Source organism: Danio aesculapii, chromosome 3 (genome assembly GCF_903798145.1).
Source record: "Danio aesculapii chromosome 3, fDanAes4.1, whole genome shotgun sequence".
In the NCBI taxonomy this organism is placed as follows: Eukaryota; Metazoa; Chordata; class Actinopteri; order Cypriniformes; family Danionidae; genus Danio; species Danio aesculapii.
Window position 1 is genome coordinate 59,819,404 of NC_079437.1, and position 20,546 is coordinate 59,839,949.

The 20,546-nt window shown below is 40.4% G+C and overlaps 1 protein-coding gene across 1 annotated transcript in view; it reads left to right on the plus strand.

Annotated features, from left to right (window-relative positions):
* pecam1a (platelet and endothelial cell adhesion molecule 1a) overlaps positions 1-3,133 on the plus strand; it is a 31,430-nt gene extending 28,297 nt beyond the window's left edge. Inside the window, exons 14-15 of the mRNA XM_056452831.1 lie at positions 429-451; positions 2,953-3,133. Of these exons, the coding sequence (XP_056308806.1) occupies positions 429-451; positions 2,953-3,009 (80 nt within the window). The 3' untranslated portion in view covers positions 3,010-3,133. The remainder of the gene's footprint in view (positions 1-428; positions 452-2,952) is intronic.
* Positions 3,134-20,546: the final 17,413 nt, after the last annotated feature.

A 20,546-nucleotide genomic window follows, 5' to 3' on the forward strand; every position in this document is an offset into this window, starting at 1 on the left:
AAATTTCCTGTTCGGGTAGGAAAGACTTTCCTGTTTTCACAATGGGCCCTGGAGCCTCGTGTTCCTCACAGAAACTTTGGCTATTGTTTCCTCAGGGTGAATAAACACCCAGCAGCCTCTGTTCCCCAGTTGATTAATAGCGAGGGCTCTTGCTAATCATTGAGGTATGCGGGCGAAACAATGCAGAGGTCACGCAGGAATGGGTTTTGGCGTGCCCACGTATTGGCAAAACAATAGCAGCATCTGGAGGGAAACAGATTACTAGCGCATTAGCATGGCACTGACGCGATAAGCCCGAGGCGGGCACTGCACTGCTTGCTGAATGGAGTTGGTTCAGGAAATATGAGCTGTTGTTGTTAAATATTCATCCATTTTTATTATTATTTTTTTAACCATGGATCTGTTTTGATGCTGGATCCTTTGTGTAGGAGTTCCGGAGCAGGCCGAGGGCGTAAGTTTACGCACAGACACACACAAGTCCACATGTAGGTACTGTTTGTACACAAAGACATAGTTTTGACACAAGTAGGCCCTCTTGTGGAGATAATTGGTACCACAGAAGAAATTGCACTGTTTTGTATGTTAAATTGTACATCTATAGTCTTATATAGATCAGTGTATCTCATACTGTGTCTTATCTCATTGAATTTAGTCAATGTTATAAAGTTATATATTCAAAATATTCAAAATTAATCCATTAAAGATTTTAAAAAAACTTAACTTTTGATTTTTTTCCAAGACATTTTAAGCAGACTTTGCTAAACTTTTACTATTCCCACTAATTTTGCATTACTGTATAAGCCTTATTGTAAAATGACACTAAATCATACATCTATAATTTGGTCTATAATCATACATCTATAATAATGGGTTCCACACAATTCCTTCATGCTGCCCAAACACAATTCTATTAAGTTAATGTAATTGTTTTAAGGTGGATAGAACATAAAACAATTAAGTTGACAAAGAAATAACTCAAGAATTGTGTTGATTCAGCTCATTTTAAATAAGGAGTCGGAACAAGCAGTAAATATATTGTTTTGAGTGTATATAGTATTGCTCATACTGTATCTTTCCTCATTTAACTTGACAATCTTATAAAGAATGTTTATAAATCCATTAAAGATCCTAAAAAGATGTGTAAAAAAATGTACTATTCCCACTAACTTTGCATTACTCTATTACATTAAAATGTTGCTCTAAATCACTTTAAAATTCAGAAACAGATTTGGACTTTCCAAGCCTAATTATGAAATGACAATGTAAATGTAAAAAGTGCAGTTCTTATCACTTATTATCATTTAGCTATTATCATTTTTCAATAATTTTCCTCATTAGTATCCATGTTGACAATGTTGGCCACTTTATTAGGTACACCTTACTAGTACCAGGTTGGACCCCTTTTGCCTTCAGCACCGCCTTAATCCTTCGTGGCGGAGATTCAACAAGGTACTGGAAATATTCCTCAGAGATTTTGCTCCATATTGACATGATAGCATCACGCAGTTGCTGCAGTTTTGTCGGCTGCACAGCCATGATGCCAATCTCCCGTTCCACCACATCCCAAAGGTGCTCTATTGGATTGAGATGTGGTGATTGTGGAGGCCATTTGAGTACAGTGAACTCATTGTCATGTTCAAGAAACCAGTCTGAGATGATTCCCTCTTCATGACATGGCGTGTTATCATGCTGGAAGATGGGTACACTTAGGTCATAAAGGGATGGACATGGTCAGCAACAATACTCAGGTAGGCTGTGGCGTTGACACGATGCTCAATTGGTACTTATGAACCCAAAGTGTGCCAAGAAAATATCCCCCACACCATTACACCAACCACCACCAGCCTGAACCATTGATACAAAGCAGGATGGATCCATTTTGTTGATGCCAAATTCTGACCCGACCATCCGAATGTGGCAGCAGAAATGGAGACTCATTAGACCAGGTAACATTTCTCCAATCTTCTATTGTCCAATTTTGCTGAGCCTGTGCAAATTGTAGCCTCAGTTTCCTGTTTTTAGCTGACAGGAGTGGCACCAGGTGTAGTCTTCTGCTGCTGTAGCCCATCTGCCTCAAGGTTGGACATGTTGTGTGTTCAGAGATGCTCTTCTGCAGACCTCGGTTGTAAAAAGTGGTTGAGTTACTGTTGCCGTTCTATCAGCTGGAACCAGTCTGGCCATTCTCCTCTGACCTCTAGCATCAACAAGGCATTTTTGCCCACAGAACTGCCGCTCACTGGATATTTCCTCTTTTTCAGACCATTCTCTGTAAACCCTAGAGATGGTTGTGCGTGAAAATCCCAGTAGATCAGCAGTTTCTGAAATACTCAGACCAGCCCATCTGGCACCAACAACCATGCCACCTTCAAAGTCACTTAAATCACCTTTCTTCCCCATTCTGATGCTCTGTTTGAACTGCAGCAGATCGTCTTGACCATGTCTACATGCCTAAATCCATAGAGTTGCAGCCATGTGATTGGCTGATTAGAAATTTGCGTTAACGAGCAGTTGGAAAGGTGTACCTAATAAAGTGGCCGGTGAGTGTATATTTTTAAATGTTACATTATATTTATGTATCACTTTTGGTTAGCCTTTTAATTGAACTTTGCTCAAAAGTTTATTATTTCATATTTTAAATAAAAAAATAAAAATAAATGTTTAGTTTCCACATAAATATTAAAAATACAAATACCATTTTTTTATTTATTTAAATAATATTTACCTATATTATTGTTTTCATCGTTTTATAACTGCAACTACGTGTTCCTCGGAGAGCACTTTTAAAGAAAGTAAAAAAAAAGTTATTTCAAACTATATTATATTACTATATCATTTTTTTTGTCCGCAATTTCTTGATCAGCTTGTACATCCTGGTAATTATCATTTAAAATATTGTTTTGACCATGATTCTGCAAACTACTGAGTGAAGCTTATTTTTGTCTTTCTCAGCAGGCGGCTCTGGAGTACGTGCATCTCAACAACAGTGAACAGGAGACACATGACACATAATTTATTCAGCTTTCCCACCGACAGGAGCTGATTTTCACTTCCCAAGCTCACGCTGAACATTTTTAATATTGGATTGTTATGTTTTGTGATGATTGTGTGTCAGAGATTAAAATCTGAGCTATCAGATCAAGTGTTTTGTGGTTTTGCTTTGTTTTTTCCCCATTGGCGTCATTCAAGGACTGCGAGGAACAGGAAAGGCATCTTTTCTTTCAGGGAGTCACTTAGCCACTGGAAAAAGGAAGTCTTTAAAACTGAAGGCGTTCAAAAATGTCCTTTTAGGGTCTAAAGCCTCTGCAAAGCTGTGTGAAATGACTCTGTATTTAAGAAAAGCTGCTGTAACATAATTGCGAGAATTTCTAGTTGGTTTTAAAGCCTTTATATTTAATTTTAAAGGTTGTTGAACTATACTGATTTATGTTGTAAACAATCTAAGACTCAAATCCTAATGCTGTCATTAAAAGACGTGAGATTTTGTTTGTGGTATACCCCAAGGTTCTGTTTTAGGACCTCTGCTGTTTTAATTCTACTATAAAGGTTACCATTAGGCTGTTTGAACTAGTGTTTAATCAGCCAACACATATCAACCGTCTCTGCAGATCCTACAAACCAGTGTTTCCCAACCCTGTTCCTGAAGGCACACCAACAGTACACATTTTCAACCTCTCCCTAATCAAACACACCTGAATCAACTCATCATAACATCAGAAGAGACTCCAACACCTGAAGTTAATGGGTCAGAAAAGGAAGACATCCAAAATATGTACTGTTGGTGTGCCTCCAGGAACAGGGTTGGGAAACACTGTCACAAACAACAAGTTAAACAAAGGAAGTTTTAAGTTTAAGAATCACCCACTGAAGAGAATAAAGCATTTATTTATAAAGCAAAAGAATCACCCGCTCGCTGGAAAGAAATCAAGCATTTCAAAGTAGGATGTATTAACCTTTTTGCATGACAGTATTAAGTGAAGTTTCACAAACTAATTTTGAGAGGAGCATATGTGATTGAGCATGACTGGCTTCTCATCTGTAATCAGTAAGAATCCGAGTGACCCAAGCTTACTATAAATGGATCGTTTTCTTCCTACTGCTCTATCTTCGTTTTGAAAGAATCCCCCCTTCCACCCCATCTCCTCCTTTTCCTCCCTTTTCTAATAGGGGGGAGCTCTCGAGACCTACCTGATCTTGGATCCCCTTATATGCTTATTGACTGGGCGGGAGCCTTGGGCTCAAGTATTTCCGAGCTCAGGGTTGTCTCCCGGCACAGCATGCCAAACCTGCTGTTAACGCTAAGCATATCTAAGTGGGAGCTCTTAAAATAAATGTTTATAGAAAGCAAAAATGTAACTTTCTCAAGCATCAACATGTTACAAGACCAATTTTTTTATTGTATTTCTTAATAATAATGCCTCAATGAATGATCTGCCAGATAGAAGCTTATAATTCCAAGCAGAAAATGACTTTTTACAATTAGAAGCTTCAGTCTGCATTTGCTCTGTTTTTTTTTTCAATTTGCAAATGTAAGAGAATATCGATAATTAAGAGTAAACTAGGATCACTCTGATTGGATTATTACTGATTACAGATGAGCGGCCAGACGTGCTCAATCATATCACGTGCTCCTCTTGAAATTAGTTTATAAAACTTCACTTGATGCTTTAGGATGAACATTTGTTTCTTGTTTAAATTAAGCACACAGGGCTGTGTTAATATTGTATTCAGTGCAGCTGTTAATTTTATGTATATGGAAATATTTATTGAATTATATGCTTTATATGAACTATTGAATTATATTTATTAAATTATATGTCCAATGAAATAGATTTATTAGCCCTTCAAGGCTTAATATCAATTGTAAAGGCTTTAAAAGAAATCAGACAATGAGCAAATGAGTTTAATAAACACTGAAAAATGTTTCACTGACTATATAAACATATATACACAGATAAAATATTTCACATTTAATATATTTCATTTTTTAATAACCTGTTTCATGTTTCCCAGTACTGGGTTGCAGCAGGAAGGGCATCCGCTGTGTAAAACATGTGCTGGATAAGTTGGCGGTTCATTCCGCTGTGGCGACCCCTGATTAATAAAGGGGCTAAGCTAAAAAGAAAATGAATGAATGAATAACAAATCTTTTCAGTTTCAGGCTTCTTCTCAATCCTGTTTATTAATCAGCCACAGTGGAATGAACCGCCAACTTATCAAGTATATGGTGTACGCAGCGGATGTCCTTCCGACTGCAACCCAACTCTGGGAAACACCCAAACTCTCACACACATACACTACGGCGTATTTAGCTTATTCAATTCACCTATACACAATTTTGAGGGATGTAAAGGAAAACAACAGTCCCAGCGTATTTCCTACTTTACATTTTTAATTTCTAGAGCTTCCGAGAATCCAAAAAGAGACACATATTGACAGATAATGTTATGATAGCTGTTTTAACATTAAGTTATGATTGTATTAACTCTTGTTACAGTTGTGAAATAGTTTGACAACGAGCAGGAAATGTTCATGGGCCGATGACAATGGTTTATAGAGCAAGTGTTTTGACTGTGGGGGAAACCGGAGCACCCGGAGGAAACCCACGCGAACACAAGGAGAACATGCAAACTCCAAACAGAAACTTGACCCAGCCAGCGCTCGAAGCAGCGACCTTCTTGCTGTGAGGCGATCGTGCTACCCACTGCGCCACCATGATACCAAATCCACTCCTTTCTGTGTCAGAATAATAGATCGTGATTTTGTTTCCTACTTGGTATACACCATGGTTCTGATTTAGGACCTCAGCTATTTTTGCTTAAATATCTTTTTTTTTTAAGACTTAAGCTCAGTTTGCCTGATAAATGTTAGTTTTGTCATTAATATTTTACTTCTCTATTTGTTTTAGTTCTGTTTAATTCGGCGATATTTTAATATTTAATGTATTTAATATTTAATTTTCCAAAAACATTGCATATACTTTGTCCCTGGGGTGCTTCTCTGGATTTTTGGGGGTAGACTTTAACATATTTTGGATTATAATATTTAATTTTTTTCATTTAATTGACCGTAGATCAATATAAGGTTGCTTTGCAGGTCATCTCATAAAATGATGACACTTCTGGTGTCCTTGCATGGTGCCAGGTTGCTTGAGGGATTCAATGTGACGCTCAACCTTTTCAGTACGACTCCCCATCAATCATATGACATTGTGTGCTTTCACTAGCAATGCCACCCACAGTGAGCGCCATAGAGCAATCCGGGGGAATGAGGAGCCATTTTAGCTGAGCAGATCTTCAAAAGTGAATGTCGAAGGGCATGGTGAAGGTGTGGACACTGGGTTTTTCAGCATGCTTCAGACATGAGCTTATTTTAGGGAGGGGGAACGTCATGTACCTCAGTTTTACTGCCTTTAAGCGTCCCTCTCATGCTCTCACCCGGTCATAACATGAGCCCCGACTCGACGTAGCACTGAATTCCAGGCCTTCCGTTAGCTGCGATGCTAAAATTGGCACGCTGACCCCTGTGAAATGTATTCTGGGAATATGTTGTCTTTCACTTTGCCTTATGGGGCAAGCGCAGAACACTACTTTATGAATATCTTACACTTGTGACAAGAAGCTCCTCTTTCTGTCATACGCAACGTTGAGCTCTCTAATACATTCAATCTGAAGCTCAAATAATAGCTGATGTTGGGTAAAGACATTAGATATTACGAACTTGAGTCTATTTTACACATACTTTATCATTACTTTGCTTAAAAAGAAACACGTTTAGGTACTTTAAAAACAATTAAAAGTGAATTAAGATTCTTTTATCTGTGCCATAATGACAGGACATAGTATTTTACTAGATATTTTTCACCGCACTAGCATTTAGCTTAAAATGCCATTTAAACTAGGTTGATTAGGTTAAAGGTAGGGTAATTAGCAACCCCGGCTCATTCTGATTACGTACCCCTATATACATTTCTGGAGAGCACCAAATACGTCCCAGGAGCTATGTTTTTTGCCGTTTTTGTTTTCGCGAATCCACCAGAGGTCGCTGTGTATGCTTTTTGAGACCTCAAATTTCTCTCGTGAGTGGCGTCCATGCCTGCAGTACTCACATAAATCCACCAGAGGCTGCTGTCAACTGATTGACTGACGCACCCTCCTCCTTCACTAAAGCTAAACGACAGTGTCTTCTAATGCACCAGTGTCATTTTTACCACGTTTTCAGATTTTAATACATTCTCACCCTGTTATTTACTTGTTTATTTTTATTCTTCTGCTGTTGTTTTTCTTACCTGCTTTATGGAACCGTTCTCTGCCGGACTCAAATCTCGTCATCACAGTCAACTCCTCTCCGCGTCTCAAATCCTCCAATGTATGCAATGAGCCAGTGGACAAACTGGTAACAGCGGAAAAGCCATCCACATGGAGTTAAGTGGTCAGCTGGTAAGCGTAAAAAGGAACGGTGTCATGCCATAGCATTCGTTTTAAAGACGAAATGCAGCCATACGTTCCTCTGGCTACATAATTTGCCATCTCCAGAAATGTATATAGGGCTGTTTTCAGAATGAGCCTATGTTGATAATTAGGCAAGTGATTGTATAACAGTGGTTTGTTCTGTAGACAATCCAAATCAAAATATTGTTTAAGGGGGCGTCAACGCTTCCCATTCACTTTGAAGCGTTGCCAAACTGAATTGTGGATCCGTCAGCGCCGCTTCAGTGGTGTTGCTTGCTGTAGAAGTTGGAAATTTCTCAACTTTTCAAGCATCAGCCGATGCAAATACCCCAGCTCAGACAGTAGCTGATTGCGGACCAATTTGATTGGCTGATACTGCTGTGATGATCGCATCAACCCCAACTTCAGACACGCTCTCCATCAAGCTTTGACTCTAAAACCCTGTGTGAATCAGGCGTAATAATATTGACCTTAAAATTAAAAAAAAAATGTAAAACTGCTTTTAATTTAGCTGAAATAAAACACATAAGAATTTCTCCAGAAGAAAAAATATTATCAGACATACTGTGAAAAATTCCTTGCTCTATTAATTGAAGTTTTTTATAAACTAATTTTAGGAGGTGCACGTGATTATGATTGACCACAGCTGGTGCTGCATCAGCTCATGATCAATTCACCAATCAGAGGGTTCCTAACTCACTATAAATAACCAGAGTTTCTTATTTCAGTATCTTCGTCTTGAAGAATACTTCGCTACCCCCCCTACACCCCTTCCTTTCTAGATGGGCGACACGGTGGCCCAGTAATTAGCCCTGTTGCCTCACAGCAAGAATGTCTCTGGTTAAAGTCCTGTCTAATCCAGTTGACAATTCTGTGTGTTTTCCCCAGGTTCTCCAGTTTTATCCCACAGTCCAAAAACACGCAACCTAAGTAAATTGATCGTACCAAATTGAGACCAATGCCAAGCTCTTAGCGAGCGTACAGCTCTCCTATCCTTTACCTGTCATTAGCCAGAAATAAGTTGAGATCTACCTGAGCTCAAACTCCCCTCTCGGGAGGGAGCCCCGGGCTCGAGGATCTCATAAGCTCAGGGCTCTCTCCCGGAACAGCATGCCAAACAAGCTTTATTTTCAATCATCAGCTAAATGTGAACTCTTGAAACATCGTTTGGGAAATATTTGAAGAACAACAAAAAATTGACAACAATTTTGACTGTAGATATGTTTTATTCATTTATTTATTAATTTTCTTTTCAGCTTAGTCCCTTTATTAAACAGCGAAATGAACCACTAACTTCTCCAGCACGTTTTACACAGTGGATGCCCTTCCAGCCACAACCCATCTCTGGGAAACATCCACACACTCATTCACACACTACAGGACAATTTAGCTTACCCAAATTGACCTGTACTGCATGTCTTTGGACTGTGGGGGAAATCGGAGCACCCGCAAATCCACGCGAACGCAGGGAGAACATGCAAACTCCACACAGAAACGCCACAAAACTGACCCAGCCGAGGCTCAAACCAGCGACCTTCATGCTATGAGGCGACAGCACTACCTACTGCGCCACTGCGTCATCCAACATGTTTTATTCATTTTTTATTTTTATTATAATTACTAATTATGTACTTTTTATATTACATCATAGATGTGTAATCTAGTTAGCATGTAATTTATATGGTAAGCAGACTAATACACTTATGCAACAGCTGTGCAACAACCTTGCCAAATGTTTCTCTCAGATGACTTAGATTTACTGTCGTGCAAATCAGGGCTGCAGCTTGGTGATCTGTATTATTTTATCCTAGCTACATATTGCAGACGCTAATGGAAATTTCTCTCAGATAGTATTATACGTTCAATATATTAACAGAAAATGTAGGACTTATAAAGTTTAAGACACAATTATTTGCCTTCTTGTTCTTTCTTTTTCTAAATATTTCCCAAATGGTGTTTAACAGATTCAGGAATTTTTCACAGTATTTCCTATAATATTTTTTCTTCTGAAGAAAGAATTATTTAATTTATTTTGGCTAGAATGAAAGCAGTTTTTAATTTTTTTTAAACCATTTAAGGTCAATATTATTAGCCCCCTTAAACAATATTTGTTTTTGATTGTCTACAGCATAAACCACTGTTATACAAGGGGGCTAATTAGTTCAATTTGACTTTAACATATCTGACTTATTTAATTATAAAAATTAATTTTGTGTGAACTGTTGTATATTTAAGATTGGTTCAGGGATATGACATAATTCTCACTTTAAAAAAAGGTCATTTTCAAATTTGGTCAATTGTCTTCTAAGCAAGAGACCAAGAGACCTGACCGGTTTCTACCATTCTCTCTTCTTTAATAACCTTCCATGTTCCTCGAAAAACCCTGGATGGGACAACCCGGTGAGAGAGGGAGGCGTCTGGAACAGGCGATCATCCATCTGAAGATGATATCTGTGTTACGCAATGAGCTCATGTGGGTAGTTGACTCGTCTAACCTTCACCCAGGCTGAATATCAAATTCGTCTTCCAAATGGATGACATGTATAGTTGTAGATGAATGTAAAACTCATATTACATACCCAGATTTTCAGTCCAGTTGTTGATTAGGGTTGTAATACCTGACAATATATCATTATGTGTGCATAATATTCATTCTGAAGGACATTTTGTATGTGTGAAGAGTAACAGGTCATACCCATTACTCACAAGGTTTGTCAGTTCTGTCTGAGTATTTTAAAAGCTGCTGATGTACTAGGATTTTCGCATGCAAGCATGTCTAGGATCCCAGAGAATGGTCAGAAATGTAATAAATATTCAGTGAGAGACAGTTTCTATGGGTGAAAATACCTTGCTGATGTCTGAGTTCCAAGAGGCCAAGAATGACCAGAATACAAACAGAACACTCGATAAACAAATGTCTGCAGAAAAACATCAATGCAAGAAACCTTGAAGCAGGTGAGCTACAAAAACAGAAGAAAAGGAAGAAGAGCAATTGGTGACACTTCTCTCAATTAAAAACTGAAAGTTGAGGCTACACAATCTCAACAAATCATAAGATCGGGAAAGGTTGTTGCTTGGTCTGATGAGTCTTCATTTTGGCTGCAACATTCAATGGTAGGGTCAGAATTTGGTGCTAACAACCTGAACATCCTGCCTTGTATTAATGGTTCAAGCTATTTTTGGTGTAATGGTGTCTGGAACATTTTCTTGGCACACTTTAAGGTCAGTTTATACTTCTGCATCAAGTGCAAGCGGTAGGTCCTGCATAGCTTTTGCGGAGTAGCATGCCCCTTGTCGTACCCTGACATGTACCTCTCAAACAGTTTAACTACACATAACCAAAATCTCTGACTGGTCGGCTTGGTAGTGGACAAGTGTAGGCGGAGCTGAGTATGTGGGAGGGAAGAGAGGCCGGTGGAGAGAGTATTTAGTAAGTCCTGAGTCACACAAAGGAGCTCCAGATGGATATTTTTTGTTTCATGATTAAAGTTGTTCTCTGAAATAACTGAGTTTGAACCACTGTTACAGTACGGTTGCACACATATCTGGCATTAACTCAAAGGACGGCAAAGAAACCTGACACAGTGGAACATAGAAATCCCACTGCCTGCTAGTGTTTCGGAAGGTTTTTGCAAGTCAACATTGACAGAACGCATAGCACGGAAGTATAAATTCTCACAACGGCACAAGCTACATACAGGTGATTTGCTGAGAGATACAGAAATCAACTGATGCAGAAGTGTAATTTGGGCTTAAGGCCTCTTAGTGCGTACTCACACTATGTACAGTTGCCTTGAACCTGGCAGAACCGCGCTTGTTCCCCCTCCTATCTCCCCCGACGGCCCGCACTCACATTACATTCAGGCCTGGGTACACTTACATCATCGATGATGCGCTGCTCAGTTTAAGAAGCGCTCTCGCTCAGCACAGTGGAGATTTCTTTAGTTATATCATTTTAGTCGTTTGGGATGCGGTGACACGCGGTCAAATATTTCGCAGAACAGATCAGCCACTTTTGATATTCATAAACAACCATAAAGTCCTCGTGCTGGAGGAATTGAGGTTTGGTAAAGGTGCAGCTGTCGTGCAGAGATGGGTTTGCGTCTTTAATAATCTACGAAAGTTTGCGTTCATTGAACAGTAAGAATGATTAACAAACATATGAAACAGTCCCTTAAAAGTCACATCTCGTCTTCAGTTTCAGGGCTCAGGTGCGATTTGCACTCACACTGCAAGCGCACCGCATCCAAGTGAAACCTCCTCCAACCAGGCCAGGGCCAGCCAGGTGAACCATGCCTGAGCCAGATTCAGAGCACTCACTCTGCTCAAACGATCCGGGAAATGTCGATTCTGAGAACGTAGTCCCGGGGACGTTTCTGGAGACTGCGAAATACGTAGCCGGGGGTACGTACGGCTGCATTTCATTTTTTTTAAGCGAACGCTGCGGGGTGGTGTGACGCCGTTCCCTTCAGCGCTTGCCGGCCGGCCAGCCAGCTGCTCGCCTCCGTGTGGAGGGCTTTCCCGCTGCAAGCAGTTTGTCCAGTTATCTCTTCGTGTACTCTGGCGGACTCGAGGCGCAGAGAGGGGCTGACGACGACGACGACCGGGTTCGAGTCCGGGGAAGAGCGGTTCCAGAAATCAGGTAAGAAAACAAAAACAAAATCCAAAAAATGAAGTGAACAAGTTCATCACAGGGTGAGAATGTGGTCAAAATCCGAAAACGTGGTAAAAATCAGACGAGGGCTTTTCTTTTTCTGGACGGCTTTTGTGAATCGTCGTTGGTTGGGTTTAGGGACGGAGGAGGGTGGGTTAGCCGATTGGCCGGTCGCACGGTCAATCATTCTGTCATCCAGGCAGACAGCCGGAAGGTCGTTCGACAGCGGCCTCTAGCGGGTTTACGCGAGAATGGCGCGGGAAAAAGCGCGCACAGCGGCCTCTCACGGACTCGCGAAAACAAAAACTGCAAAAATACGTACCTCCCGGGACATATTTCGCGGTCTCCAGAAACGTCCCCGGGACTACGTTCTCAGAATGAGCCTGGGTTTGAGTGCACCCTTACATTTACATTTAGCAAACACTCACAGTTGGAGGTAGCAGTTGGAGGTTTGGAGCATTGCTCAATCGACTCACCTCAGCCAATGGTATTAAGGGTGGAAGGGAGTGCTAGCTATTCACTCCCCTACCTACATTCCCCGCCGGTGTCTGGTCTCGAACTTGAACTTTTTTGGATCACAATTCCTATTCTCCAACTGATAGGTTGTTCTTAAGATGGATCTTAAGATGCGATGATACATGTAGAAAGCCTTTCTTCTTGCAACATTGCACAGCTACTTTCTTATAGAGAATGACAAAATTGTTTGTGGATCCAGTTGCCTTAATAAGTTACTCTGTACCTAACATGGTTCCCCATTGGATTGATTGCCAAAGTTGCTCAGGAACATTGCCCTAAAGGTTGCCCCATCTATTACATCCTTTAGAGCCAACAGAGCATTCCTTAAATGCAATAGTATGCCTGTGAATTCTTTCTGCCCTTTATAAAGCCATGTTGTGATGTTACTTCTTAAACATGTCAGTGACTTCACTAAACTCAAATGTCTTTCACAGTCCCCAGATGTCAATCCAGTAGAACAGTAGTTCTCAAACACATTCCTGAAGGACCACCAGCACTGCACCTTTTGCATGTCTTCTTTATGTGCCACACCTTTTTGAAGTCTTGCAGCCTCTGCTAATAGGCTGAGGATCTGAACCATTTGTGATTGTTTAAGGCAGTGGATCTCAATTCTGGTCCGCAATTGGTGAAGCCTGAAATTGAGAACCACTTGGTTAAGGAGACGTGCAAAATGTGCAGAGCTTTTGGTGCCAATTTTCTAGTGGTTAGTGCGTCAACACATCACACTCCGGGGCTCACTGTGACCACAGTTCAATTCCCACCTCAATGTCCTATGCCAATCCTTCCCCTCTTTCTTCTCCCCTTGTCCATACTCTCTACAGTCCTATCAATTTAAGATGAATCCCCCCAATAAAATTAATTAATTTCCTTCGGCTTAGTCCCTTTTTATAAGGAGTTTCCACAGCAGAATACACTGCCAACTATTCCAGCATATGCAGTGGATGCCCTTCTAGCTGCAACCCAGTACTGGGAAACACCCATACACTCTCATATTCACACACACTCATTCGCTAAGGCCAATTTTGTTCATGTCTTTGGACTGTGGGGGAAACTGGAGCACACGGAGAAAACCCGCACAAACACAGGAAGAACATGGAAACTCAGAAATGCCAACTGATCCAGCAACCTTCTTGCTGTGAGGCCACAGTGCTAACCCTTGAGCCAAAAATTATAAAAAGAAAAAGAAAAAATGTGTAGAACTGGTGGTCCTCCAGGAACGGGGTTGGGAACCACTGCAGAAGACCACCTTTGCAATATACTGGAACAGGAGCTTCCCATTATGGATGTGCAGCAAGTCCATGAAGCAGTCATTTCAATATGAACAAACTGCTCTATAGGAGGTTTCCAGCACCTTGTTGCATTGATGCCTGAAAAATGAAGTCAAAAAGTTGAACCTAAAGTGGCTGGTGAGTGTATTTTAAACTCTTCATCTCAATACTTCAAATCTGGGGCACAAATCCTAAAAATATAAGAGTCAGTCATTATAAAACCTGAATAGATTGAGTGTGTGAATATTGCGTGTGAGGGATACAGTGCTGATCACTGTTTCAGATGCCCCTTTATCCCTGTGGTGTGGTGTAAAGCACTAACATGTGTATACTGAAACATGGCACCTGTTTTGCTGAGTGTTACTCTGATGTATTTTCCCCAGGGCTAAATTAGCTTACCTTGTCTAGTGTCCTTTCCACTTCCCGTTTCCTTGCAAGGCACGAGCTCATTGGCTGCCGATGGCAAACGGTAAACCTCACGCCCCCATTGTGTAAGCAACACAGTGACCCTTCAAATCTCCAACTTTTTTTTAGAGCTGGGAACCCAATCCCCACACAAACAATCATACCATGAAAGCTCTCCGAAGCCCATCTATGAAGTCAGCCACGCACATATGGCCCTGCAAACCTCTAAACAGCTGTGCAGCTCTATCGCAAGCTAGCGTTCTTCATGCCTGCTCAATGTCAGCGAGCTCACATTTGCACAAAATAAAGCACAAGAGCCTGGCGAGGGACAAAGAGTCGAATCATTAAACACATCATAAAAGGATTTGAAGGAATCATAGGCTGAAGATCTGTAAGGTGCATGTCATGTATTTGTGGTTGGTTTTGTTTGGATCTAAGGGAAAGAATCAGGGATGTTCTTTCATTCAAAATATTAGCCTGAGCTAAGAGCGTTAACCCTGTTACAAGACCACCCTGAATTTCCACTTCTATCATAGCCATGTAGTTTACCAAAGCTAAGTTCTGTCACAGTACCAAGTCCGCTTTTACCTTCAGAAGCTTGCCTTTTGCTTACTTTATCTACTCACATTTTCTGTGATGTTTCGAAGAATGTTGAAATCCAGAAAAAATAATCAGTTTTAACGTATATGCCTGTATAGTATGTGTATGCCTCTTTTCCCGATGTGAAATCTAATCGCTAATGATCTTAAAATTTTGAGCACTTTCCCCCATTCTGAGGATAAGTTTGCACTTCAGCAGATCATCTTAACTATGTTTTAAGACCAACTCTCTCTGTGCAATTTCAGCCATGATTGGGTCACCTATGACAAGCTTTTGAAATCTTAAATCAGGGGTCACCAATCTCGGTCCTGGAGGGCCGGTGTCCCTGCAGGGTTTAGCTCCAACTTGCCTCAACACACCTGGCTGGGTGTTTCAAGTATACCTAGTAAGACCTTGATTAGCTCATTCAGGTGTGTTTGATTAGGGTTGGAGCTAAAATCTGCAGGACACCGGCCCTCCAGGAACAAGTTTGGTGACCCCTGTCTTAAATTATTGCTATATTGCTAGTGTAATGGAGGCCAGCTAGTAAGTGCTGTGCAGGTACACTTCACTCCTCTGACCTCTAAAAGGTGCTTTAGAGACAGGCGCTTGAGGCCATGGACTTTAGCCTCCTTGTTAGGGCAACTGACTCCCATGCGGAAGGTCGACGGTTCGATCCCAGCTCGGAGCGGGTTGGGTGGTGTAGGACCGGCAGGGGTTACACTAAGCTAAAATCTCTTTGGTGTTTGATCATTGGTTTGACATGTTCACAGCTTATTAATGGCCATTGCAATTGCAGATTTCACACGGCTGCCATTTTAAAAGCAAAATTGAGGCTGCGGTGGGAAGAAACCCAGATGTATCGCCTGAGTCACACTGGAATGTTGTGTACCTGGCTTATCAGCGAAGAGAGCGGCACACAAATTTATCATTTCATCACCTTCCGAGTGACCCGAGGGTCCGTTCTGAGGAGTTCACGAGTTCACACTCACAGATATTTGACTGAATAGAATATGCGTATTTGGCGTGCTGTCCGGGGAGAGGGCTCTGAGCTCGGAAAGACACCCTAACTCGTGTCATTCACCTTATTAGGATAGACAGAGATAGGATCTGAGCGCAGTGTCTAGCCCGGCTCCAGAATGCTCCCCCATCAGATTTAAATAGATGCCTGGTTTAATAGTGTGTAGTTGGGGTGGTGGAGGGACGCTGAAGTCAAGAGAAAACGGAGGTATGACGTGTTTGACTATTTATAGGGGTTTGGTCTTGAGCTGATTGGATAATAGAATGGTTGTCTGTGATGAATTAGCCTCATCAAAGACTGCTCGTGCTCCTCCTGAAATTTGTTTATAAAACATTACACAGTGAAAATAAAAAGGGATATCAGAGCTCATTTTAAGCTAAGGGAAATGGCTCTAGTTAGCTAATGTTATCTTTCCCAAACACACGTTTTAGATGCCATTTATCAAACCCATGTTAATGAACTGATTCTTTCACTATATTAGAGTTGTCACGATGCTATTAATATTTACTAATATATAGACTAATATTTAGGCACTGTTGAGTGCATTCTTAGACACCGCTGATTTGCTGGTATTCACCAGTGCACAACAGAAATAACTGTGATGAGCTATGAAGGTAATCAGTTCACCGTACTTCAACACTGTTATCCGAGTGCAAACACAGACGAACAATCGACTGATCTTCACGGCTTTAAAACGCTCCAGTGTCTCTGTATTTGTGTTTGCACTTGGTGCAGAGTGGTGAACTGATGACCTTCATGGTCATTTCTGTTATGCACTGGTGAATACCAGCAAATCAGCGGTGTTTAAGAACACACTCAATGGCGCTTAAATGTTAGCAGGAAATGGACGTTGTTTAAAAGTCAGTACCGGGACAACACTATTACAGACAACATGAGGGTGTGCTACAGAGGACTGCATTGTTTTATCGCTCACCGGGTTACATAGGCTGAAGCAGGGAAGCGTCCCTATTTACCTGGTGCCAAGAACTGAAGCCTACGAGAAGACTTAAGCGGACTACTCTTAAAGTGATTGTGATGTTGTTTGATGCCTAATATTCTTTTAATTGTTTAAATTAAACTGAACTGAATGATATTAAAGTGATGTTTACACCACATCTGCACTTTGAAATCGTGGCAACAGCTGGAGGTTTAGGAGCTGCTTAATCAGCACCAATCAGTGCAACAACGTCGAACCAACGCAGGGAAATGTACAAACTTTTTTTGCTGGTTTTATTATGAAGTTATTTTATGGCCAGATGAATGCTAGAGATTGTTTATATTTGCTGTGAGGTCTCATTTCCGAGCACAGGTCACTGAACATGTTATATATGGATGACTTTAACTCCGGCCTAGTCCCTTTATTAATCAGGGGTCACCACTGCAGAATGTACCGCCAACTCATCCAGCATATGTTTTACACAGCGGATGCCCTTCCAGCTGCAACCCAGAACTGGGAAATACCCATACGCTCTCACATTCACACACATACACTACGGCCAATTTAGTTTATTCAATTGCCCTATAGCGCATGTGTTTGGACTGTAGGGGAAACCGGAGCACCTGGAGGAAGCCCACACCAACATGAGGAGAACATTCAAACTCCACACAGAAATGCCAACTGACCCAGCTGGTACTCGAACCAGTGACCTTCTTGCTGTGAGGCGACAGTGCTAACCACTGAGCCACCGTGCTGCCCTAGTTGGTACTGAGAAACCCAGAATATGTGTGTTTAAGCAGTACAACAAATAGCCTAAAATGTCTTGTCAGACACAGAGCAAGGAGGCAGAGAGGATCGTGGGTAAATCTTGAGGTCTATTTTTTGCTACACTCCACAATTAAGCTTCACACTTGCCATCCGACCAAAACTGCTCTCCATTATTGAGATATCCCCTTGAGAACCTTGAGTTTTGTTTCCAGGGGATCATCTGTTAACACTGCTTTAAATGCCTGATGAGTTACACGCCGCATGCTTTGAGTATGACCTGTGCTGTTTTAAAAGAGAGAGCTGGACCTAAAATTATCTTAATATCAAGGCAGAGAAAGTTGCAGAATGTCTTTTTACAAGATGTAAAATAAGTCTCTGACGTCCCTAGAGTGTTTCAGCTCAAAATATCACACAAATAACGTTTTATAGATCTCTGAAACTGAGCCTTTTAGGCTTTGATCCTAATGGTGGCGTTTTGGTGACTGTCGCTTTAAATTCAAATGAGATTGTGCTCTTTTCAGAAACTGGGCGGAGCTACAGATGTGTCAGCATAGTGGCAGATTCAAAAGCAAAACTGACGTCCTATGCTAATGATGGAGAGATTGTCACTAGTGGGCGGGGTTTTTCCCCTCTGATGACATCATACATAGGGAGAATGTCAATCAAAGTGTTTTTATCAAGTGTGATTATAAAACATTAAATTAGTCAATTTTTCCCATTAGAAGCTGCTTATATTCATGCACTGTTGACACTCAACTGTGTTTAAACCCCTTAAAAAAAATTAATTTTGCATAATAGGTCCCCTTTAATTAACCTTTGTTCAATCATTAGTGCAACTGCTAACAGTATGATTTAAAATATTAGTTCACCCAAAAATTCAACTTCTGTCATTAATTACTCCTCCTCATGTCGTTTCAATCCCCCTAGACCTTCGTTCATCTTCAGACACAAATTCAAAATATTATTATACTTAAATATGAATATAAAATCAGAACGGGCAGCATGTTGGCATTTCTGTGTGCAGTTTGCATGTTCTCTTCATGTTGGTGTTCCACCAGGTGCTCCGGTTTCCCCCACAGTCCAAACACATGCGGTATATGGGAAATGAATAAACTGAATTGACCGTAGTGTATGTGTGTGAATGTGATTGTGTATGGGTGTTTCCCAGTACTGGGTTGCAGCTGCAAGGGCATCCGCTGTGTAAAACATATGCTGGAATAGTTAGCGGTTCATTCCGCTGTGGCGACCCCTGATGTATAAAGGGATTGAGCCAAAGGAAAATTAATGAATACATATATATATATATATATATATATATTTACATATATATACTATATATAACTAATATATAGATACAAAACAATACACATGAGACAGGCTATACATAAAAGAAATGAAAAATGAAAAATTGTTGATTATAAAAAATGTCTTTTCAACATAGTAAATATTAGCCAGCGGGCACCTTGGTGTCAAAATGACATAAAAATGTCAAAATGCTAATTGATTTGCTGTCAGTTGTCTACCTTGATACCTTGGTATCAAAAAACATATGATAATGTATTACAGGACAGTCCCATCATCGATTTTTAATGTCATTTGATGCCAATGTTAGATGTCAATTTGATGTCGTTTTGACATCAAGGTTGCTTACTTACGTTGTAAGAATACAGAATCCAGTGTAAGTTGGTCATTTATAATCAAAGTATTCAGATAATTAAAACTTTTCTCATATTAAAATGTTTTCAGTCTTTATTTTGATGGTCAAAAAACCATCAATGTGTGGATGTCAAACAGATGTCCAGGTTTTAACTTAAAATCACTTTGCGTTTTGGATGTCCTTTTGACATCAGGGTGGGAAGTAGAACGAACCAACTTTTTTGCTCATTTTAAATCCGCCCATCATTGTTAATGTCATTATATTAATCTTTACCCGATTACCAAAACAATTACAAATCAATTAACAATTAAGTTTTTAAAGACAATGTTTATTATTTATCTAGAAAATGCTTCTTGATTTAAGAATTTGTAGATATTTGGACTAGAAACAAGACCTCTAAGTAGGAAAAGCATTTTTTGCAGTGTGGAAGCCCTATGTTAACAGTGTCCAGAATTGCCATTGACTTCTCTAGACTCTAAGGATGGACTATCACACAGTGGAAACATGTACTGTGGTCAGATTAATCTATTTCTGGTATTTTTTGGGAAAAATGGACACCGTGTGCTCAGGACCAAAGAAGAAAAGGATCATCCAGACAGTTACCAGCAACAAGTCTAAAAGCCAGGGTCCGTCATGGTATGGGGTTCTGTCAGTGAAGGTAACTTGCACTTCTGTGATGACACCATTATGCTGAAAAGTACATCGAGATTTTGGAGCACAACATGCTGCCTTCTTTTCCAAGGACTCCCATTCATATTTCAACAAGACAATGCAAAACCACATTCTGCACACATTACAAAGCCCTGGCTGCGGAGGAAAAGGGATAGAGATACTTGACTGGCCTGTCTTAAGAGTTGTTAATGATTTTGATGTTTAAATGTGGGTCTTCCGGGGAAAAAACAAGTAATTAAATGGATAGTTGATCCAAAAAATTGTACATTTCCTTACCATTTACTTGCGCTCAAGTGGTTTAAAACTTTTAGGAGTTTCTTTCATCAGTGGAACGGTAAACAAGATATTCTGAAGAATGTTGGGGAAAAAGCAGACATTGACTTTCATATAGGAACAAAAAAAATTCTGTTTCCAGCGTTCTTCAGTATATCTTCATTTGTGTTCAACAGAAGAAAGAAACTCAGGTGAAGGGTGAGTTATTAATGACGGAATATTAATTTCCGGTGAACTATCGCCTTAACCACATGCGATCAAAGCGTTTTGTTTCAAATATATTAATAATCAAAAAACCTATGCTCTGACATGCATCAGCAAACTCAATGGAAAACACGTGCTTGTGGC